Below are 24,693 nucleotides of genomic sequence, written 5' to 3'. Positions count from 1 at the left end.
GATCATCATTAGCCCTTAACAACACAGTTAAACAATTAGCGAGGCCAGCCCAGAGAGGTGCAAGGGAGTTTGGGTCTGGGAAGCAGGACCCTGCCCTCAGCTGATCCCACCGGCGGCCAATTGCCCCAGTTTAACTCATCTCAAAGATGGGTGATGAGGCATCAGTCACATCTAAGCCAAGAGGTCTGAAAACCATCAGCTTTGTTCACATCAGTTTTCACTTCAGAACCAAACCAACCCACTTCCCCCAGCACCCCTCAGCATTTCTGAACAAGCAGCCCCTTTGCCTTCAGGCAGACATCCCCCTCCTCTCAAGTATTGCTGGGTGTCCCCCCATCCTGCTCACCCTAAGCACCCACAACTGCAGTGCCTGAATCCTGCATCACCAAACTGCACGTCCCCAGTGCTGAGGGTGTGAACTGCCCCTGGGTTTGAGTGCGATGCTCCTGCCCAGCAAAGCTCTGGTACCTGCAGGATGTCCCTGCCACTGCCTCCATGAGCATCTACCAACAGATCCAGGCTCATCCTCCTGCTCCAGTGCAGTTTCTCCCCAAGGAGAAGGGTTCCAGCCCCTCCGGGACGATGGCAGAGGCTTAAGTGGGTCACAAAGAAAACCCACGCTTCAGGTCAAGCACACGCAGATCGTGCAGGCCACCCTTCTGTACCACACTGCTGAGTGAAGTCAGTGCAGCACCTTACGTTTGGGCCAAGGAGATTGCTCATTTGCTGTACTGTCATACCCTAATCCTACTTACACCTGTGCAGCTTGTCACACTTTGACCACAAAACACTTCTCCTGGCAGCTACACTGAGGCAAAGTGCAAGCCCGTCACACCACAGTACCTGGCACCGCAGTAGAACCGCCACCTGGTGATACCGTTTGTTCCGTGGCAGGGAGCAGGGTGAGCTATGGCAAAGCAGGTGAGCTGCTGGGCAAGAGGGCGAGTGGAGCCTCGACCCTCTGTCCCATTTCCGGAATGGCCAGGATCTAGTGTGTGGCCAGTCACATGGCATCCACCAGCGTTCAGCAGCGGGACGCCGGCACAACTGCTCCTCTCCAGCTGGTTGGGTGAGACACAGCTGCGCCGCTGACGTATGCCACACCACCACCAAGCACACAGAGCTGTCGGCACAGCACAAGACCAGAACCCAGAACCGCTCGGGGTCTGTTCTCAGTAACACATCAAGCACTGAACGGATGAACATTCAGACAGCCAGACAGCAACCAGGGCCAGACAACAAAACCCTCCCCACTCCAAGGTACACACCTGTACTCCTCAGTTGTGCTGTGGAAGAAACTCCCGCATCATGGAATTGCTTGTCCCAGCCATGAGGCTGAGACATGGGCACTGTCTGTCATGTCCTTCAACCCCTGAGAGCACCAGGAGCTGTTCTTCTTCCTTAAAACAGCTGCCTGTTGTGTTTTACTCACACCTTATCACCCACCTTGCATTTAAACGCAGCCGGAAACGGAAAGGGTTTGATTACCCATCACTCGACCAGCGCGGTACCCCCACAGCGGCGGCGGGTCGAGGCTGCGCTCTCCTCCTCCGTCTTTGGGACGACAGCATGCAGTCTGCTAACTCAATCACTTTATTTGGGCATAGGAAAAAAACCTTTTATTTACAACATGTTAATTAAAAAAATATTTGACAAAAAAGGCATACAGTATTTTATACTAAAAGAATAAAGATTTTTATTAAGCACTGTAAGTTGCATTCAATAGCCTTCAAATACACCACACCACAATCCATCTACAACCAATCAAACCCAACAGTAGTTCATTCTTGCACAATCCATGAGTTGGGGCAGAACTCCCTTCAACTTACATTAAGATACCTACTTAGCTCTTGCGGGCAGGGAATGGGGAATTACACCTCATTTCTGATCACTAATGTGTGATGAAGAGCATCAGGAGAATTATATGAAAACGAATATAAAGAAATGATTCTGATTTTGAAGTACATTAAGTTTGGAAACACTAACAAAAACATCAAAATGATACAGGTATATTTGCTTATACTAAATTCTTGATGGGAAAGTTCTCAAGAACAAGCCATTTGTTTCCTGCTACAGAAGGGGGGTACTTTTTTTTTTTTGAAGATCAAAGCTTTTTTTTTTGTTTTTCACAGAATTTCATATTTGCTAATATGAAGGCATAAAACAGCAACAGAGAACAATAATGCATACAGCAATGAGTACACCAGGGTAACGTTGATATTCAAAACGGCTAGATAATTTTTTTTTTTTAAAGTTTTAGAATAAATGCAACAGAGGTCAATAATCACAAAATTTTAAGGTTAGAGCAAGATCAGTCAATGACTAAACATAGTTAACATCTTTTATAGGACTATTACTGATTATTAGCTTTTTTGTTTTGCAAATGGGCACAGTACTTGTAAGAATGGAAGAAAGAGGACAATAACATGCATAATATTAACTACACACTTTAAAAATTATGAACCATGCAGAAGTTTAGCTCAAATAGTAGTACTAATGGTCTACGTCTGATTCAAAACCACATAGTTCATTGATCACGGATGCATGGTATTAGTCACAAAAAGTTTCAGAACACATTGTGTTTATTTTGAAAGGTCATTTGCATCTTCTATGACTTCAAGTTTATCTCCATTTAACTTGCTTGTAACGTATGTATGATGTATATTTAAAATCAGCAGAACTGCAATATTACTCTATAATTTTTCGTTTCGATAGTTTGCACATTTTAACACAAAAGAACCACATCAACGGTGATGAAATTTAAGAAAGAAAAAACTGTGGTTGTGCCTTTTTCCCCCCATAATCATGAAATCAAAGCCTTAAAGAAAGCTTTATTGTGACACAGTAATGCAAAATCAAATATAATGGCATACATATGGTGCCAAGTACTAAAAATTATATTTTAAGCTATATATACTTAAAGACTGCCAAAATTTGTTTTCTTTATATTTCAAAAAACAAAACTACAAGCTTTTTGTCATAACCAGTTTAAACTTTATGTATATTTCATTTTAAGTGCGGGAGTCAAATGCTCTTCATTCTCTTTCTTTTTTGTTTTATTGTAGCATTTTGACTACAACTGGTTAAAACTAAAAATGTGTTGTTTAAATCTCTGACATCAAAGAGGGATCCGAATTTCCAAAGTCCTCATTTTTCTCTTACGGAAAGGAAAAAATGTACGTAACTGTAGGCTCTCTTTCTTTCCAGATATTCCTAATCCTGACCCTTCCCAACATCCTTCACCCTCTATAAAAAATAAGTTTACTCTTCTTTTTTTAAGACAGTGGCCTCAAGAGCATCATCTTTATGGCAAACACTGTCTGCATTTAGTGCATTTAAGTGAGGATTTGTATTGCACATTTTAGAGTCATTACTCAAGGCACTTTCAGACTGATTGGAAGCCCTGATGTCTCCTGTATTCCCATTCATCTGGGAAGCTGGTTTTTCCTCATTCACAACTCCATTCTCAGCCAGGGATCCATCTGAAGACACAATTGAGGATTTAGATTCCTCTGATTTTGACTTAAGTTCTTTGGCTACTTCTTCTGCTGAAGCAGCGTAAGGAGGTTTGCCCTAGTTTTTGAAAAAAGAAGAAAATTACTCAAGAACCGCTGCGATATATTTACAATCTGTTACAAAGACACTATTACGAGGCAGCACGCAGGGTGCAGAAGTACCACAAGCCAACAATGAGTAGTACAGACTGCTGAAATAAGCAGCAGCACACAGAAGAAACAGCACGGCCAGAGGAGAAAGGATTTTGGCTCTCTCTGAGCCCCTCCTAGCTGTGCCTCCTGGTGCTCCTGCAGCTAAACACCCTTTTGGACTTTGACAGGTCAAAAAAAGGAGCCTGGAAAGGCCCAAACTGAGAATCAATATACAGCTTAACTCTGCTTCTTGGTTCACAGACTTTATCATTTAATGATAGTGTTACATGTTATTCAAATACACACCAGAACTTTTTCCAGACAATCTCTGAAGGAGTGCAGAGGTACCAGTATTATCTGGCATTATCTGCCCTGGGCTACGTGCTCCTGACATCAGGAGAGTGACTTTGCACGAAAAGCATGTAGCAGAATCTTACAAGACTGAGCACAGTGATAAAACCCCAGATTTATGCAGCATTAGAACGTGTGTGTAGTTTTTAAGTATCTGCAACAATAAATCCAGAAACATTGCAGGCTTCAAACAAGGAACCCAAGTTGGGGTCGTGCCTCTCTGTCACACTGTTAACAAAGGCAAGGACTGAGAAATGAGTTAAGATATGGAAGTCTCCCAAACCTCAAACAGCAGCACATGGATTGAGAGTGGGATAATCTCAACTCTGACATTCTAGAACAGCATGGTTAGTGCCCTTCCAAGTTGCTGAAAGGTTCTGCAGGTGAAAGGTTCACCGGGTGGCCGGTGTTCACTCGCATCGGGATCACAAGCTTTGCTTTCCAGAAAATCACAAAATATTCTGCTGCAACACCACACAGACTGGCATGAGAGGACATGGATACTTATCACATGTACTTCTTCACAGGCTTTACCAAGTGTTAAGCTTTAATTTAAAAACATGCTTTTGTGCATTCCAGATCAAGAGGCCTCATCTTGTGACAAAACAGGCACATCTTATGCTTGATAACTACAAATTACTTATTTCAGTCACTCTTCAACCTGCCCCCACATCATCTCCTAATGAGCAGGACTAAAGCTGCTGCAGGCAGGTTCTTGCCCGGTGTAAACACACACATCTGAGCTTGGCCCACACGGGCACTCTCTCCTTAACTGCCCAGGTCTGGGAGGCAGGGACACACACTGCTGCTAGTTAAGCAGAACAGAGTATCAACATCTACTTGTGCATTAATTAAGCTTCCCCAAGTTTTGCCTGTCACATGCATTTTAATAATTTTAGACCAAGACCCTTGTGATCACAAGTATTTACCATCCAAATGACATATAATTAATTAGAATATGCATACTCAAACTTGCTGCCTGTCTATCAATGCTATCTACCATCCAGCTACAGGAACTATCTGAACTACACATCCATATGTAAACCTGTAGTAAGCCCAAACATCTGGGAGCTCCTTCTCAGGGCTTCATTTCGTAGGTTAAAGTACTTGGAAATTAGATAGTATTAATGAACATAGCAGTTTCTCTTCTTCTTAAAGATGTAAATTTTTAAATACATAGGTACATTTGTAGATATATATGCTTTGTATAGACAGAAATTGAACAAGTATTTGAATTTTTACATCTATAACACAGTGAGCTTTACTTTAAGTTAACAGTAGCTTCATTATCCACTGGAGAACATCCCTTCTCTTACTCTCCAATACCTGCAAACACCCCCTACTCTTACACACTCATGTCTCCACAACAAAGAGCAGATCCATTTGACATATTCGTCATGGAAGTTTTCCACCAATTTAATACCCACTCACCCCTTGCCACTGGGACTTGAAAACTGTATAGCAGCATGAACAATGGGAAAGGGAGGAAAACACAACTCTGAAGCAATTGGCATTTAATCCAAACCAGCAGTTTGCTTCTGCTGTTTAAAGGATCCATGGAAAAGACAAAACTCACGGTCCACTGTCACTAAAAATGAAACTGTGCTCATGGGGGCAAAGGGGCTGTTACTTCTTAGAAGTTTAGAGTAAATTCTTGTATTTGGAGCAACAGATCCTTCCTACTGCTTCCAATTTTTCATGAGGTTGGACTATGGTCCCAGAAAAGAAACTGGGAAAGAACGGCTTGGAGCAGGAATGGCTAATTTCTTTCAGCTTTGTATTTCTCCCATTTCCCTACATTTTCTTGTACTCCCACAGCTGGTTTGAGCTATACAGGCATAGCCTTCCTATCAGGATATACTTTCCCATGTCTGTCTATAATCAAAGTTTGCCTATAACTGAGATGTAACAGCAGCCTATCATCCATGGGAGGCTGTGAGTCTTTCAGCTGCCACATGCTGGCAAGCTCACTGTAAGAAACACTTTTAAAGTTGTGATTGTCATTATTAGCTGGTCTGGAAGTCCACACCATACTAGCCTCTCAACTAGAGTGTTCTGAAGTCAGACACATGGCTTTATTACCTGAATTGCTCCCTGGCTTTTATAACCTCGCCCATAGTACCTTCCGCCTCTTCCAAAAGTTCTTATCACTGGAGTGGAAATAACTCCTCTAGGACGCCTGTAAGTTTCAGGAAAAGGGAGGAAAAAAAAAAGGACATATCAGCTTTGTTCAAAACTACTTCCAATTATTTTTTTGCTGGAAGATTTTTCTTTCCAGCTTTACTGTTTAGTGACTAACATTTACATTTCTTTCAAGAAGCTGCCTGAGTAACTAATTCAGAATTACAGGGTTCTTACTGCTTGAAGCATATGAAACCTAATAAACCTTTTGTTTTTGTAGCAATGAAATGACTATTTCCATATTTCACTTCCAGAGAACAATAAATGAGCACTTTCAAGCTCTGCAGAAACATTTTCAAAGTGTCAAATTATCCTTACAGCGCTTTAAAAACAGAGCTCAAAATTCTTTCACCTTGAAAAAAATACAAACATGACTGGAACCATTTATAAGGCCACCCCTCCATTTAGTAACACTTCCCACATATAAACACGTAAGACAGAAAGAATCAGATAAAAAGGAAGGCAGGCAAAACATGAAATTGCTCCAGTTTTGATGGGAGAGTAAGAAAATTCAAAATCACCCTAGAACCTGAGGGTAGAAAAGGAGGCTTCAGTCCTGGCTGACACACAGCAATTTATCAAGTTTGGATGCCTTCCCGTGGGGGCTTCCAACCAGGGTGCGTCAGGGGGTGGCTTTTTTGATTTGACTCAATGAAGATCAGATCAAAACACACTTTCACTCAGCTAAAACAACTTCAATGCCATCAACTGCAGACACTCAACTGCCTTATCATGATGTCAAGGACTGTCTCGCCTAAAAACAGTTTGTTCTCTTCACTAGAAACACAGGATTGCTTTACCTGTCCTCCCCACCACAACCCCACTGCCCAATACTGGGGGGGGGGTCCAGCCTGAAGCCTGGTCCCTCCAGAGCCAGCACCTGCATCCAGCCAGGGGCAAAGCTGTGCAGGCTGCAATCGCCCCGTTTGCCATTCTGGCAGCACATCAGCTGCGATCCCACTCCATCCCATTTTCAGTGTTCCCAGTAATTCTCTTACACCAACACGGGCCCTGTGGGCTGGACAAAACTCTGCCTGAAGAGGGGGAAGCCTTTCTGTACTGCCCCTACTTCCCAGCTGCAAAAACTACCTAACACTGAACTAACTCAGTGGAGAAACACTGATCTGTGTGCACTGTCCAAGTCTTTTCACACATGCTCCAAATTCCCACACTGAGCAGTAAGAAACTACAAATGGGATTTGCAAACAGCAGCAAAGAATAAAAAGAGGAAAGACCTGTGGTTTATAGTTGAGTAACTCCCTCTACACTCTCTCCAAAGACCTTCACAAGGCTTACCTATCCTATATGCTGATTATTTTTACAGGGTGAAACTGTTCCCTTCAGGGAGCCGAGTAAGATTTTTCCTACTTGGAAAATGGCACTAAATATATCGATGGATTGACGCCAATCAAAAGCAGCTGGTATAATTTTACACAATGAGAACACCCAAGTTCAGTGTGGCACAGACATGAGACAATAGTATACTCAGGCCCGGAGTGATCCCTTCTGCTGACACAGATAAAATGAAGTTGAAGTGAGCAGGACTAGGAGATAAATTGCAGACAACGTACTGCACGAGTGTTCTTTAAGTACCAACCAGCATCTGTCAACACAGACCCCATCTTTAAAACACCTGCCTTTCAAGAGAACACTAACATGAGTCTGTGTTCCTACTGGATTATTGTCTTAGTATCAACTGACACAACAAACAGATGAACTGTTTTCCTCTTTCAAAAATTCTACACATAAAGAACTTATCATTAGTTAGGATCTGATGGAGAGGGAGATCTGGCATTGCGAATTTTCCTGTATTTTTGAGCTGACAACTACTTTGGCAACTGGATCTCCTTCTAGAGAATTCCATGTCCTACCTGGATTTGCTCCCCTTAATGCATCAGCTCTACTTTTACACCAATGCTGTTTGTTGCTGCTGAACTTTTCCATCTTTAGTTCTGCTCTTCTCACCCCAATCTTTCTCCAGACCAGCAGCCCTCACTTCTCCCCCTGCTACCATTCCCCCCAGGGCTCCAGATCCAACTACTTCCACACTCAGCCCAAGAGGACAGCCACTCCAATCCTAGCACCGTGCTTTATCCTGTGACTCTGATTTAACTAACAGACAAAGAGGAATTCACGCAGCTCAGCTCCAGACTGCTTCCTGGCTCAAGATGCAGGAACTTTACTCCACTCCTTTAAAGATGGACATAATAGAGAAATCACATTACTTTGGGATTGTCTGCTGTAACAGACACAATCTTAATTAAGACAGATAGTTCTGTGATGCACAGAACAATTAAGCCTATGGAAAAAATCCAAAAGTGAAGGACTAGCTATTTCTGCAATGAGAAGTTTCTTTTTCAGAAACCTGCAATTTCAGCTGCAGTGAAACAAAGCTTAAGAAATTAATATTCTTCTAAGCACATCTCCCATCATGACTGTAGCAGAGAACTACTAAATCTAGAGTGTCCTTCAGGTGTTTTCTGCTTCACAAAAGAATTACATAATGAAGTTATAAAAAAATTATCATACTACTTCATAAATGTTCTACTGTGATAAAGCAAGTAATTGAGTGCTGTGAGAGTTTTCATCAGGTATCATGTATTGATTTGACTTAGGAGAAAGCCCCCAAGTCATTTCCTCATGCATAACAATCCAGTGTGTGCGTAAGAATGTATCTGTCAGATTCAGAGTATGAATTTTATTTGCACGTAGAAATGCTTATAGTCCTCTGAGTAACTGATATAAAACATCTTACCGTGAATGCAAATGCTTTTTTTGAAGTCAGTGAGTATCATTTACATAACGTGTCCTAAAATGCGCTGTATATAATTTCTAATGCCTCCAGCTTTTCCCTGGTGTATCCCCCCACCCCCCCCCCCCCCAATCATGAAATTAGATATGAACAGTACATTCCATGAGATCACACTTACCCTCTCGCTGGTCCTCCCACAGAAACGACCTGCAGAGGAAATGGCCCTCTACCCCCTCGTCCGCGTCTGCTTCCAGCCCAATGGCCGACTACAGTGCCGGCAATTTCAAGTTTCCCTCCCTGAGAAGGAATAGGTTGGACTCCTGCACATAAAAGCAAAACCAAACTTTGATCTTCACAATCACAACATTAAAGTTAGGAATGAATGGAAAGCTGGTTTGCCCAGATTTTATCACATATACAGGTTCCTCGCCTGAAACTGGGAGATTATTTCTCATTTTGCAGTCTTTCAGAAGCATTGTAACTCCAAGAGCTTTTCTTTCCCCCCCTTTTTAAAGGGAAGATGTGAATTAATGAGAAGAAAAATCATCTGACGTGAGCACTTCAGTTTCAGTAATTCAAAATACACCTTAGGTAAGTATTACAAAACTGAAGTGAAATTTTATAAGCTATCTGAAAGATTATGCATAAACACAGGTTATAGCAGCTACAAAGGACTCACTAGGCAGAATTATCTGTACTAGGTTGTTCTAAGAACAGAGCATTTAAAGTGATCTGGATGTAAAAGGTAGGTTTATCCTTCCCCTACCAGGAAAGCAGCTAAATTTGCAATTATCCAAAATCAGAACATATGTTACATTCGAGTTGCTCCTATCTTTATACCTGTGTTTTGCCCTTCAAAATCAACTCTGGGACATAACATAGATTTCAAGAAATCTAAGTGGAACTGAGCCAGATGTTACTGGTAAGACCATCAGCACTGAAAAGGTTACGAAACACAGCATTGATGCAGCTGCAGTTAGTCTTCAAATATTAATATGCTAGGAACTAAATTACTGATTACATTCAAAAAGGTTCATGTCTTCCAGCTTCAAATGCACATTGTTTATGGGGGCAAAGTTATTCACACAAGGAAGCATTAGAGGGATGTTTGCTCTTAGGATAAAAAAAGCTCAGAGGCCAGAAAGAACAGCTAAATAAAAGGAAAAACTGTTTCCTAAACGGGTGACTGGAATTAATGGGTTTCCATCCTCCCACCTTGTACAGGTGACAAGTGATGGGCACACAGGTAAGGAAGTAAAAGTCACGCCTGTGTCCATGCCGACATCAATGTCAGCGAAAAACGGGTCAGCAGTAACACTGCAGTCAGTCCTTTCTGTGTTGGGTTCTTTTTACAAAAAGCTCAACTGCCCCCAAACTTGAGAAAGTGACTGTTCACACATCCCAGCAAAGTTCAGCTGATTATGGATTCTGCCCTTGCATTTTGCAGCAGAGACAGACCGTCTTGTCAGGCTTTTCGGCTATTCTGTGTGGGGAGGAGGGTTTCTAGGCGTGAGAGGCTGGCGCCGAGGGGCTTGCGGCAGGGGTCTGGGGAGAGCAGAGCAGACAGCAGCCTGGGCAGGCTCGAGGGAGGGAGAGCCGCGACAGTTAGGGAGAAAGGAAGACCGGCAGTCAGTAGGAAAGCCTCAGACCAAACCGTAAAGTGAAGGAAGCCGTTGCCAGAAGCTCTAAGAAAAGGGTTTTGGGTATAATTACCGCCCTGAAACTTGCTAGTCCTGTTGCTGTCATTGCCAGAGAAGGCTCCGGAGTGTCCTGCCGCTGCCGCCACCCGGAAGGCCCGGTAAGCGCCTGTGGCTACTGTTTCCCCATAAGGGCCTCCAAAGCCATAGACTCCTGTTAGACCCAGGTAAAGAGAGACAGGGGAAAAGCTGTGAGGGGGCCACGCATCCGGGAAGGCCCCTAGTAGAGACGCTGCTGCCTCCTTCCACCCTTCTGCAGTCAGCAGGCGACGCTGCGTCAGAGAAAGCCACCCCTGGCCAAAAATGTCCTGCTGCCTTAGTGAGCATCGGGTCTCTTATCCAACCTGGATTTGCAATGAGCATCCTGACTCCTACTGCATAACGTGCACCAAAAGGTTTGCGACAATCTTTTGGCAATGAGCTCCGATGGCTACAGTCGTGGCACCCCAAGAACATCTTGCTCCCAGTGTCCAGGATCAATACTGCTATGGGCCTTGGGACTGGAGAGATTTTAAGTTCTAGAATCAGCCTGGAATGGTTGGGTCAATACTTACACTCAAAGGTGCCAATGGTTAAATGACTGTAGCAAAATACAGAGGGGTGGGGAGGAGGAAAGGTTGTCTTCAATCCTGACAGTTAAACTGTGTCCATCAATTTCAGCATTCTTTATATTTATAAATACAAATGTTTTGAAGCAACATACAGTGCAAATAAGAGCCTTTGATATCATCCAGTGCTGATCCATTGCTCTTTTTTTTTTCCTTTTTCATACAGCAGTAGTAAAAATATTTCAATCTGGCACAGTACTAGAAATCCTGATGGCAATATATGGCGATACAGCACATTCCATATTGCTACACACTATAGTGAGTAACAATAACAACAAAACACAGTGACTGGCACGTGACAACACACGTCACCCACTCACTTTTACGTCTATTCCCTAAGGAATTCAACAAGCAAATCAGCTCATAGCTTTGGGAATGTGAAAGACAAGGTAACATTTCAGAGCGCTGTGATTTGCTCTGCTGTCCCATCACTTACCAGCAAAGCCTCTCCCCCTGCCCTGAGGTGGTGGGACTGGCCCAAAGTGTCGAGGATACATAGAAGCTGGATAGAAAGGCATGGCAGGTGGAGGTGGGAAAGGGAGAGGATGGTTCTGCCTGGAGAAATTTAATCCTTCTAGGATGCTCTGACGCATCTTTTCAACCTTGGCTGCCTGCTCAGCCTATGAATAAAAAGAAGGCCACAGAGAGATGTTAAAATTCTGATTTAAATTGTTTAAAGCTACATTTACACAAAAAAAAAAATCAAAGAAGAAAGCAGAATAATGGAAAAACAGGTAACTATTGCCAACAACTTCCATAACGCTAGCTAGAAAATTACAATAACCTGCCTTGCATACCTACTAGTAGTTCAGTGGTAATTCAGTTTCCGCAAGGAAATCTCCACAAACGGTAGAGATGAGAGTTTAAATACTGAGACAGTTAAGAAGTCAGTAACACAGAAGCAGTTCAGAAGTTAAAAAGCATTTTCCAGAAAGGAGACAAGAAAACTCCATCTGCAGTCTCCTGAACACCTAATGCGGCCCTTCACTTTATACGGAATACTCACCATAAACTCGGACTGCAAACCAAAGTCTATGCAAACAGGCTAAGGCATGTCTGGAAGCTAAACAAGCCTGAGAGGGACCACTGCCATCGTTAAGATTTAACCTATCATCTGTTCCCCTGAGTCAGAAGAAGGAGATAAGCTGTTTTGTTTTCATACCTCCCAAAAAGTTCAACTGAAAAAAACCACTTTGCTCCCTCAGTAAACTCTTGATTTGTATCAGTTTCCTGTTTTTCTAGTTATGCATGATTTGGATACAACAAAAACCTAATTCTTTATATTTTAAGATGGCTGTAAAAATATGTGAACAGATCTCTAGCTTAAAGGTGGTAAGAATGACTTCACAGTCCATGAAGTTAATCACACGGTTTTCTTTCCCTGTAAAATCGTTGCAGCTTAGTCCTTTTGCAACAGCCTTGCTAGCTTGACTCAGACAGACACCCCTTGAACAAGTGAGCAGAGACAGTTACATCACATTCAAGTTTCCAAAATGCTATCTCAATCACTGACAAGAGAGGGGAGAGTAAACAGAGCTGAAAAAGACCTATCAGCCATTCACCTCAGATTCCCCTTCAAAAAACAGATGATACATGACGTGAATGACTCACAAAGCAACCGCACCTAACGCCCCTGAAAATCTGGCACATTTGAGCCTGTCCAAGTTCTGAAAGTACGCACCTGACCATCACAGAGGTCAATGAGCGGAACTTTCTCCCGGCTTGCTTTGATGAGCTTGGTCTGGAATAATTTTCCATCGAAATACATCCACGGACAGCAGTGCTCCCATGGAATCGGCTGCCCGCAAGCATCGTTTGCGAAGAGCGCCATATCGACACCACTCATAAATAAAGCAGACAGCTGAATTCCTCGGGGATCAAGATTCTCAATCTGGTTGGGGAAAAAAAAAAATAGCAGTAAATTTAGTTAGGTGATTATGAAACGTAACTCAAAGTTATTCCAGTAAATACAGGATTTTAAAAATTGCAGTTTTCAAGGGTTTTGAAAGGTCAGCCAGACTTTTCACACCTAACTGCCAGGTTGAACAGAGGAACTGACCAGGATCTATCGCCTGCATATGCAGAACTGTAACACCTGGGAAGGCTGCTGTTCCCCTCCGTCCATTCTGGAAGTGATAGAGAACCCCCAGCCCCCCTATTTTCTCAACAACAAAGCACAAGCAATTATGTCTAATATTCTGATGTTTTAACTCAATTCATTATCAAGAAGTCAATAAAAGCTAAAATACTCATCTTTAATTTGTGGCATGCAGTGTCTAAAACATAAGATGACTACTTTAGCCACACAAATACCACTGACAAACATGCAGCACAGAGGTTTTTCTAACAATGCTAAAGCACGTTGCAGCAAGGAAAAGCTTTTAAGACACTTAGAGTAAATAAGCAATAGAAAATGGCATAAAAAAAACTTATTTCAAATAAACTTGTGCTTCTGAGTTGATTTTGTAGAAAGTTCCAGGAACGAGCTCATGTTAGCATTCAATTTTTCTTCCCACATACTGCATTTCCCTTCCAACTCCTCTCTAACGGATTTTCTATGAGTTTGACTCAAGGTTTTGCTGTTAGAATGTGTCTCTTACTGAGTAATGTTTATGCATACAACAGCTTTATTTGGGATGCAGGACAGATACACAAAGGTAGAATTAAATAGCAAATATTAGCTGGTGATGGAAGCTAAAAAGGATTTGCTTGCAGCAAATATATTTTTAGCTCTGGAGTAAGAAAATATCACTACTGGCATTCTCTAAAATACTTCTGAAAATATCAGCCCTTTCTTGGGAACATATTCAAGACCTTGGTATTAAATTTTAAAATTAAATTACATTACCTCCCTTATGCATAAGCAACCTTTAAGATCCAAAGACTATCGGGATGGTTTTGCAGATATGCAGCTGGGTTCAAACTCAGCTGCTCTTTCTGTCTGACTTCAACAAAAAGAGATGCAGCTGCCTCATATGAAGACAGTAACAGCTTCACATGAAATATTGTATCTTTCAGTTAACAGACATATATTTTGGCAATGATCCATATTACTCTTCATGCACTAGTTAAAAATAGAACTAACATTTTCTATTTAGCAAGAAATTTTGTGCTGATTATAACTGGCCTTGTCTCTGCCTCTCATTTTGTGTTGGAATGGAAAAAATACTTTCTCTGGGAATTCCTTGCTTAAATCTCTATGACCAGCTATTTTCACAGTGGGGATTCTTCTTCTTTGCATCAAATCTTAAGGTATAAGAGTTATCAAAGTCTTGGCCTCTAGATACCTTTGCCAAAGATGTTAGCTTTTATTGTGCAGTGTTTTGAAAGTGGACACCAAAGAAAGTGGCTGACACACTGCTGTTCCTGATGCATCCAGCCTTGCCTACAAAAATGTCATTTGAATTCTCATGGACACCCACAGGTAAAATTACTCAACTTCATGAAAGCCTGGGGTGTGCATCCTGAACTACGGTCTTGTGGTTCTCATGAGACTTTAATAGGCTTTTCACTTCTAGTCAGCCCCCTGTATTTATCACCTTACATGAGTTACACACCTTTCTTCTGGACATACAGGATAACTCACTGCCAGTTCCTTTCTTTGGTCAGCCACGTGCTCCCCTGAAGACAGAGTACTGCTCCTCATACAGCACAACTCTGGACCAGATTCTCTAGGGTTCTGAAGGCAGCAAGCCTTTCAGCATGAGTCGCTAGCAAACACCTCAAAAAGGAGTTCCAGCAGACACCCAGGCATCCACATTTAGGTGCTTTTAAGGAATCAGTCCCAATGAGGAGTACTCAAAAACACTGTTCTCATGAGTCCATAATCCAGGTCAGCAGCAATCCAGTCTTAAGTGCTCAAGCAAACAAGCAGCTTTGCATGAACTCATGAGGTGTTCATTACAGCTGTTGTCATCCTGTGTTTCTTCAGATCTTTTTCAGCAATTAGGGAAAGGCCAAAGAAACGTCTTCCTGATGGATTTTGTTTACTTATTATTTGAGCTGTTGGCATTCATTCTTTGGTATGTGGGAAGAGGATTTTATTTTCTGTTACTGACCATTACACATGAATTCTCTCTTTGCTGTGTGACAAGTTCACACAGATGCCGAAGCGGATTTGGCTGTTTTCTTCCCATTTGTTAGTACTTCTATGGCTAGCTGCTGGTTTTCCACAAGCAGATTGATTTGTTCTGTAGATTGAGAGAGAAGTCCTTGCCAGGATGCTATATGCAGGAATGCAAGCCCATTCTGCTTGGCACCCACACAAGAGAAATAGCTGCTTGCTGGCTCTGAGAATGTTCTTACAGACTTGGTACTACCGGCAAAGTTTTCCTTAGAAAAGCCTAATAACTGAAATTTGTATGAGGTTAATTACTGTTTCTTCTGAAAAAGTCACACTAGGAGTCCTGCTTTTGGCTGTGCCCCTCTGCATTCTGTACCCCTGAATATGAAAAAATCTGGGAAAGAAGGGCCTCCTCCTTGCTGATTTCACTAAGGAGAGCTCATATCCAGGCACTACCGGAGCAGAACCTGTCACTAGACTTTCCTGACTTGAGCTCTACAGTACCTGAGGCTATGAGAATGAAGGAGTGTAATGAAGAGGTGATCAGCACCTCACCTCTTTCATGAGGTTGATCATCACTGCAGACATGAGATATGATGGATCGCTTCTAGTTGTGCATTTCTTAGACATCCCAATATAGCTTCCAGTACATTTATGGAGAAAGTAGTACTGAAAAATGTTTGCTTAAAGGACTAAATTCCTAAATTCTACCATTTTATTCAGATAAGTTCCTAACAGGTTGTGGACAGATTCTGAAGAGCAAGCAAGGTAAAACCAAAACCCAAATCTTGTGTATTTTAGCTCAAAGGCTAGAAGAAGAAATTTCACTGTGAGCATATGAAGGTTGAACAGAGAAATCCTCCAGGGTAAGGCAATGTTCCATAGATTGACAGGCATTTTTTATTTACAAAAAGGATACCACAACTAAACAAATCTATCAATTAGCTGCCAGTATTTACTTCATATAATACTACTGTGTTAGAAAAACCCAAACTTTGCTATCTTAACATTTTAAATCCTCAAAATTATTATTTCCACAGTTCTGCGAGTATTAATTTTTTCCCTTTTCTTCTGCATTTTTCCATTTGAGACTATGCAAGTCACTCTGCACTTCTACATGCAGCTGAAAAAAATCTTTTGGATTCTGAATCATGAAAAAATACCCAGCTTAGTTTTGAAAGAGACCCACACAAAGAAAGGTGTCGTTTTATTATTATTTTTAAAAATCTTTACAGTGGAAGCATATTTGTCTCCAAGAGACAATTACTTGAGAAATTGCAAGAAAATATTCTGTTGACAGAATACACTGAAGATTGTAGTTATTTATCCAACCAGTGAAACAGAACTGATTATCATCCTTTGCAACACTTTAACATACTAAGATTAACAGTTTGGAAAGTATAGGCAATTATGCAAGGCTTTTAGTGAGATGGGCACATACACATCACCCAGTACATTTAATATGGATGAGATGGGAATAAATCTCTCAGATTATCAAAGTTAAAAGTTAAGAATTACCTTGAGTTCCTGAAGCTGGTCAGGTTCATAGAGCTTTGGAGACAATGCTTGGGCAAGAAAAGCATCAAGTTCCTGGCGACGAAGTATACGAACGCCCGGCCACTGTACCATATACCTACAGAGCAAGCCCAGAACTGTTCAGAAGTTTTCTTTAATAGGTAAATCAAGTGAGATTTCATCTGATCACAAGTCATCAGACTGCAGCAACAAAGTAAAAACAAATCTTTCTTGTTGTCTATACTTGAGAAGTTAAAAAGGCCAAAACACTATAAACAGATTTGTTTATATATATATATATATATATATATATGTTTCTTTAAATTCTTATGGAAGAGCTGCTGGCTGTGAAACAGCTGTACAAATCCTGCTTCCAGTGAAGAAGGGGGAGACAGGCCACCAAAATAGAATTTAAAACGTCAGTGGATTCTGATATATCTAAAAATAAAATAATAGAAAGATGAATGATCTTTACAAAAAAGGACTAATGGCAAAGGACTTTGTGAACATGGCTCCCAGAGAGACTATTACTCAGAACTTATCTAGTTGGTGAATTTTATTTTCATCACATCTTAATGAACAACAATTTATATATGTGATGTCACAGGAGAGAAACATGCTGTCTAAGTGAAACAAGGAGCTCTGCTTTAAGATACCATTTGGACTATGTTTTTGTGTACTTGCTACTCTGTAAGAAGAAAAAGGAGTTTCAGTGCTCAAAAGGCAAGACAGTACAATAGAACTGAAGATGTTTACAGTTATCACTCTCAAAAATGGCTTCAAGCTTTACATGTGCACCATGCTATCCTTGGATTCTGCCAGATTTTTAAACCATTTGTACTGAAATATTCACTCCTTTCCGAAAAGGTAAGCACCTTTCAGTTCCTCTATTTTCAATCTGAAAATCTAACAAGGAAGTATTTTGGACTTTGTGCCTTTCTCTTAGAAAAACTGAAGTACAGATTTAACACTTCAGCTGTTGGTTATCATCATCTCAACTAGATGAGCCGTTCTGACACGGGGAATCTAACATATCATAGACAGAGTATCATTCACGTAAACTTTGCATCCTGATAAGCTGACTGTTCTCTGAAGAACTCTCTCTTTTGCTTTACAACTTCACCCACAGCCTCTGAGACCCCAAATGTTATTTTTTTTTAGTAACTGAAGCCCAGAGCGGAGTAAAGGTAAACTAATTCCAATGCTACAGTGGCCTCTGCACAACACAAGATGTTTCCTCCCCCTTCTCTTCAGTCTTCTAGAGACTGAAGATTCACTGCAGTGATGTTCTGAAAACAAAACCCTTTGCTGAGTGACACTGCGAAGAGGAACACTTTCTATACTTGGGGTTTAATACAAAGTTAAATATGTCAGAGAGAACAGACAGTGAAACCTTTCCATCACTGTTTTATCTCAAGGTAACACTGACCTTAGTACACAACAGAGCACCATAAGATGAGTGGGCACATTAGTTGGATTGAGCATTGCTGGTGTATCTGATCTCATACAGGCCAAAAATGCCCTCATTCGTCGGTTCTTGTCTTCTACTGCTTTTCCCAGCCACAGCTTCTTCAGATTGGGACAGGTCCATTCCCTGAACGCAAGTGCTTCCACCAGCTCAGGGGTTTGAGGAGACTTTCCTTTGTAAGCAGCCCATTCTTTAATTATCACCGGTGAAACTACAAAACAGCAACAGTTGGAAGAAAAAAAAAATCAAAATTAAATAGCAGCATGGATTTAAAGCCTTGTAGGCAAGAGATTTTGATCCAAAAAGCATCACTTTCAGACTCCGATAGATACCAATGGTCTGGACTGCATTGGGAAATGGGTAATTCAAATTCTGGGCCATCTTTCAATCATGAGCACTTGCAAATTAACTACAGACACTAGGAATGTTACATCACTATTTTCAAAGTAATACCCAACATCAGGGAACTACATCTGTTTTTCTAAAACAAAAACACATCATTTGAAAATGTGATTTTTCCCTAAAATATCTGTGTCACTGATCAAAATCTGCAGTGATAAATATATACATAAGTAGAAAATATTCCACATGTGGCCTTTTAAGGACAACTGATCCTAGTGATTTTATTCAAATCAGATTGATCTGATCTTCTGATTGACCAGAGCTTGTTATAGTTGTTCAACTACAGCAATAGAATGAGATCTCAAATATGGGTGGGTTTGGGTTTTTTTTTTTCCTGAAGATTTTACACCACCTTCCTTTACACACATCTCTCAACTTACGGCACTGCCTTGTATTACTAGGTCAGTATTTTTGTCTCTGCTAAGCTCCCTTTCATCTCCACCAAAACAAAAGACTGTTCAACTCTACCTTGCTGCTAAGTCATCTCTCTCTTTAATGTTTGAAGGCAACCAAACCAGAATACAAGTTAAAAAGAAAAGGAAAAAAGAAAATAAAAAAGGACTAAGAAATGATACCTTTGGCCTTGTAATGACCCCAGGTTTGACACAGCTCAAAATTTGTTTGCATCCTTCTTAACTCAGAGCCCAGTTACACAGTGTGGAAAGATTCAAGGAGCTCATTAGTGAAGCTTCAGGTTACAGCCCAGAGATTCACTGCAGGAGCACAGACCCGCTTTTTCTATGCAAAATCTGTTATAGATGGAGAAGAGAGTACTGCAGGTGCCACAATAGCCCTTACAGCTACCAAGTCTCCTTCAGCAATCAGACAAGTAATTTTACAGGTAGGGGCAAGCAAATCACGTCAGAGGTGATGACTAGGGTTTTAAAAAGAAGCTCCAGAACAACCTTAAGCACTCTCCTGCTGGAATAAAGCTACTCTAGCATTACTGCTACATTTCACAGAGCTCAGTGTAAATTTTACAAAGACAACACGTAGCAATGAAAATATTCTGATATATTTAGTTGGTAGCCTCACTACAGACTCACACTCTATTTTGGTTGCTACTAGCTTTTATATGCCATCAAGCTCTAGAAGATGGGTTTGAACAGCCAGCAGTGATACTCTGTTACTAGAGCACAGTTTATCACACTGGCTTTTACATCTTGTTTCAGCCTGGGACACTAAACGCAAATAAAATGGCTTACTTCACAACAGCTTTCATGACTAAATTACTTAAAGTCTCAGGTTTTGGACCAAAACTTCCTAGCTCTCTCAGCAACCAGACAGGAAACAGTGAGGCTGCTACATTCAAAGCTTTTAATCTGGGGATGACAGAAGCCGCGACCCTACAAGATTAAGGCCACAAGAAAAGTACATCAGTTTGATGTACCATCAGCTTGCTCTGAGGTACCAACTGCAGGACCATGTTACCTACAGAGGTCAGACAGGAGATCCGCCCTCTCTTCCAAGTATCACAAAATAATAGTTATTATGGGGAAGATCACCACCACAGAATGGTTTGATGAGCAGCTCCCTGCAGTGGGCTGGAAAACAGTCCCATACCCTTCTCTGAACGACAGGGAGGAGGAAGCAGATCTCTCAGCTGACAGGTAACTAGAGCACAGTTCACCCAAATTTAACCCAATGGGGGACGAGTCTATATCCACTTATTTCTCCAGGGCATTTCTTAGAGCTTTGTCAACTCTGTACAAAAACAACTGTTGAGGATCTCAGTCCTCAGAGGAATGTTTTGGGTTTTCCTCCCAGGAAAACTCTACACTTGGAGCTAAGAAATGTCTCCCCTTAAAACCCTCAGGGATCAGAGTGTGTTCAGCCACAACATCACACTACTGGTTATACTGGTATTTGGAACAAACTTCCTCCTGCTGCTCATCAGCAGATTTAAACACTCCAAGTAATGTGTGAAATACTGACCTCTGCTTTGAGCATAACCCTCACCACACTAAGGTCAATCCAGGTAAAAAGGGTCAGGATCACTCTGAGTGAGGGTCACCTGCTCGATAAACACATGAATGCTGTTACAGGCTCTGAAGTGGTCAGCAACAGCCCCCCACATGCTCAGGCTGTCTGCTGGAGCCCTCGGTATGAACAACAGCTCGGGTGGGCTCCCTGTTCTCCTTGCCTTTTGGTCCTGAACTGAACTGGAGGTGCGAGATACCTAATACCATGAGAAGATGAGCAAGCTAATGCAGATTAATCGCGCCTCATTTTTAACCTTGTAATCTTTACTGGCAGCAGAGCTTGAGATAAGCATGCTTGATTTTGCAAAAGGGCTACAGACCAAGAGGCAGCCTTCCTTTTGGCAGGCAGCATTGCCTGTGCACACACCTTGATGGAGAACTGCACATCACAAGGCAGTTAACGCTTAAAACAACAAACCTTTGGATCCAACCAGGAGTTAAAACAGCTTGTATAAGTGTGTGTTTTTCCACAGAGTGGAGAAGGCTGATGGCTTCCCCTACTTGTATGTAGTTATCAGAACATGGGAAAGAAAAGCAGGCCAGACACTGGGTTTCCACCCCTTTGGAAGGAAGGGCAGCAGCTAGTGCAGTGCACTAAAAGCACAATTCAACAACCCTGTGATTCAGATTCCCCCACCATCTGGGCGCAGACTGAGAACACGTACAGCAAAGGCATTACTTAGCAGACAGGTATCACCAAAGAACCTCCCTGGCTACCTCTTCCACAAGTTCAGTTGGTTTTTATTGGCTTTTCTACTCCATAAAAGCAAGAATGATTTGAGACAGGAAGTGATCCATTTTTATGAAAGATCCTTCCTGTGTATGTATTTCCATTAACAATACTGACTTGTCAGTTTATTTTCTATTTTCCATACCCTCCTCTAACCCTTGCATGCCATATACTCACAAATTAATCCCACACAGTTATGTTGGTGGTATTATGGTTTGTACAACAAAGATGACAGGATTTCAAGATTTTAGATAATAATAAATTAACTCCCCATAGAAGCCTTATGGACAAGATAAATTTCTTTAGAAATTAATTTCATAATTCTCTTAATCTATATTACTTCTTAAACTTTCTCTTAATTGTCTTAATTGCTGTGTTCCATAATTTAGTCATATTTGAGAGCAGCAGAAAAATTAATACACTGAAGGAGAATCCACATCACTAGTTCCTTATAGTCTGGGTCCACAGCAAAGTTAACGGGGGCTAACGACCATGACTAAAATTCTGCCACTTAAGACACTATTCTCTCTCTCCATCTTGCACAGCCTGCCCAACTCTTGCTACTCTGCAAGGGAGAGGAACAAAAGAAATGTGTTCCTGCAGCACAGCACTTTCAAACCATGTGCTTGCATCTTAGCTCAAATCCATCCTTACTAGCACTGTGAGCTTTGCAGTGAAGCAACTAACTTTTAGGCAGATGTTATTTTTGTTTTGTTTTTTAAAGTGTGGTCAGTCCTAAGATAGGAGTAGGTCACTAGCTGAATGTGTTCTACAGCAAGATTTGCTAGAGCTCCTGTAACTAATCCGAGTCAGCAAGAGCATTCTTAGTCTCCACTGAGAACAAACCTCTGAAAAGCAGTATAAATGAAGAGAAAGTAGAGTTCATATAGGTATCCCCAGTAACCTACTGAGAACACTGTGTTCACAAGATTAAAACATTCTGAAAACTGAAGCAGACCTTCAGTGCTCAGCTACTTCACCACTACAGATGCTGTAGTGCCTTTTAAGGACAGAAGTCTAATGAGAATAAATGAACACCGGAAATAACTTCACTATTTTAATCCTGAAATAACCTTCATCCATTACTATGTCGTGTGAGTTTAAAGGATGGGGAAGGTTGTGACAATACATATGCTGAGATATTTTTCAAGCAGGGTAAATAATTTTCACAAAATAACTAGTTAAGATAGATGATTTTTCTAACATTGTTGGAAGATTATCGTCTTCACCATGAATGGACAAAAACATTTCACAAGTCAAAATGGAAAGAGAAAAGAGAATTAACATAAACCTTACCATTGATTCTTAACTTTGTCCCTTTACACATGCAGACTGTGAATGATACTTTCATACAAATATCTGATTCTTAAATTTAGTCAAGTGACTATGCTGACTCCTACATATAAATACTTCTGCTGCCATCCACGTAATGCTTTAGCATTCCTTTAACCTTTATAAGATTCTACTGTAAAGTTCAATCATTTCCTTGTATGTATTTCATTAAAAGAAAAACTCTTCAGAATGAGGAGGTTGAATTTTCTGGAATGACAGCAGATCCTGGAAGCTGAAGACTAACATTCATGCATCTGAATTAGCAAAAGGATCTTTTGACAAGTCTGTTTGCAGAAGTTTAGTCTGTCTTCACCCAGTTCTACCTTTACTTACAGTACACCTGACACCTTGAATTTTAAACCGAGTTTTTATATGCCAATTCTTGAAAGAGACTCAAGACTTGCAAATTTTACTGGGAAGAGAAGAGTAAGCTAACATATGCACCTCTCTTTTCTTGAAAAATGTATGCAAATTTGTATGCATATGCACAGAAGTTTCCTATAATCAATTTCTGCTGTACACTTTGAAAGATACATCACACACTGACATTACTTGCTGCAAGCCTGAGAGCAGCTTGAGCATGTATTTAAAAACACAAACCCCAGAGCTTGCTTAGAAATGGTGACGTTTACAGTTCTCAAACTACTACAGGAAATAACATTTCAAATTAACAGCTTCTGTTTCCATTACCCATGGATCAAATAAGCCATAAATTCCTCTAGCTGCACCGATGAAATCTTAGTAACTATTCTCATTCAAATCACAGTACAAATGGGTATGAAAATAGCAAAGGGAAGAGAAGAATGGATTCTACAGTACATACATTCTGGTGGAAGTCTGTTCTTTCTAAAAGCAAGTCTTTCAGTTTTCTTTCTGCTTTCTGCCAAACTAAACAGGACTCCGTAAACATACTGACGAACTGGCCTATAAAGGAGAGCAGCAGGAGGCAGGTCTTTGTTGGCTTCATCTTCTATAGAAACAGCAATTTTGATTTCACCCTTTTGCATGAAAGAAAGCAGAAAAACACGACATGTTATAGTGTAAGTATTTAGATATGCACGGTCACTCAATCCAGCTCTACTCTAAGTCTCATCTAGTCAAGAAAAATTGTGATTCAGCAGGAATATAGATCTTGTGTTCAGAAAGGTAACACCAGAGGAGGACTTCCTTAGTCTCCTTGCTTTCCTCCGATAAGGCTCTAGGCTCTGATCATCCTTGCTGCTCTTCTCTTTCTCTTCTCTATCACACACCTTTTTTTGTCTGGACTATCTGCAGGTGAGGATAATCTAGATCTTCACCTTCAAATGTGGATCCTTTAAGAGGTGAACTAGTACACAAAAAGACACAGTAATGTGCTTACAGTCAAAGCACATGTGAAGCTGATCAAGATTTCAGACAGTTCTTCAAAAAAATACTCGCACTGTCTAACAGCAGCAGTCTTTTTGGTGCAAGGATTTGAAATGGTGCTGGGATCTCACTGTAAAAAAACAACTTCATGGTAAGACTTCATTAAAATATCCTAACTGGGAATTACGTAAATCAGGATGGGTTTCAATGTAAAAGCTTTAAAGTAAAGCTTTAGCATTTTATACTGTTTCAGAAAAAAAGCACAAGAGAACCTTCCAACATTCTCTCTCAAAGCAGCAGCAACATTCTATGTTCTCTATGCCTGTGCACCCAACCACATTAAGGTTTTCTTGGAAAATGACTGACTTGGCTGTGTTGCTCCCAAATACCAGTCTTCACATTTCAACACTGACAGGCAATAGCTCCATTCTGCTCCTTTCACTTAAAAAAACATTTAAACGGTCCCAGTAACAAGTATCACAGATTACACCTCAGAGTGATTACACGGCAATGCTGTCAGGCTTAACTTGGACAATGCTACTTCAGGTGTAAAGTATGTCTGAACAGCAGCGTAACCTGGAACACCACTGCATGGTCATTTCTGAAGAATCCCACAAT

The 24,693-nt window shown here is 41.1% G+C and overlaps 1 protein-coding gene across 2 annotated transcripts in view; it reads right to left on the bottom strand.

The window, feature by feature from the left end:
- Positions 1-1,581: 1,581 nt before the first annotated feature.
- The window catches only part of FAM120A (family with sequence similarity 120 member A), a gene marked incomplete at its 5' end in the record, with an annotated part of 51,587 nt that continues 28,475 nt past the window's right edge, over positions 1,582-24,693 (bottom strand). For both annotated transcript variants that reach the window (XM_084269510.1, XM_084269511.1), the window contains 9 exons: positions 1,582-3,573; positions 6,081-6,177; positions 9,110-9,251; positions 10,645-10,782; positions 11,673-11,856; positions 12,918-13,127; positions 16,818-16,932; positions 18,244-18,493; positions 23,552-23,726. In XM_084269510.1, coding sequence (XP_084125636.1) covers positions 3,262-3,573; positions 6,081-6,177; positions 9,110-9,251; positions 10,645-10,782; positions 11,673-11,856; positions 12,918-13,127; positions 16,818-16,932; positions 18,244-18,493; positions 23,552-23,726 — 1,623 coding nt within the window. In that variant the 3' untranslated portion in view covers positions 1,582-3,261. The remainder of the gene's footprint in view (positions 3,574-6,080; positions 6,178-9,109; positions 9,252-10,644; positions 10,783-11,672; positions 11,857-12,917; positions 13,128-16,817; positions 16,933-18,243; positions 18,494-23,551; positions 23,727-24,693) is intronic.

This window comes from Gallinula chloropus (assembly GCF_964237585.1).
Source record: "Gallinula chloropus genome assembly, chromosome: 12".
Taxonomy (NCBI): domain Eukaryota; kingdom Metazoa; phylum Chordata; class Aves; order Gruiformes; family Rallidae; genus Gallinula; species Gallinula chloropus.
This window is presented reverse-complemented; position numbering and strand designations above follow the sequence as displayed.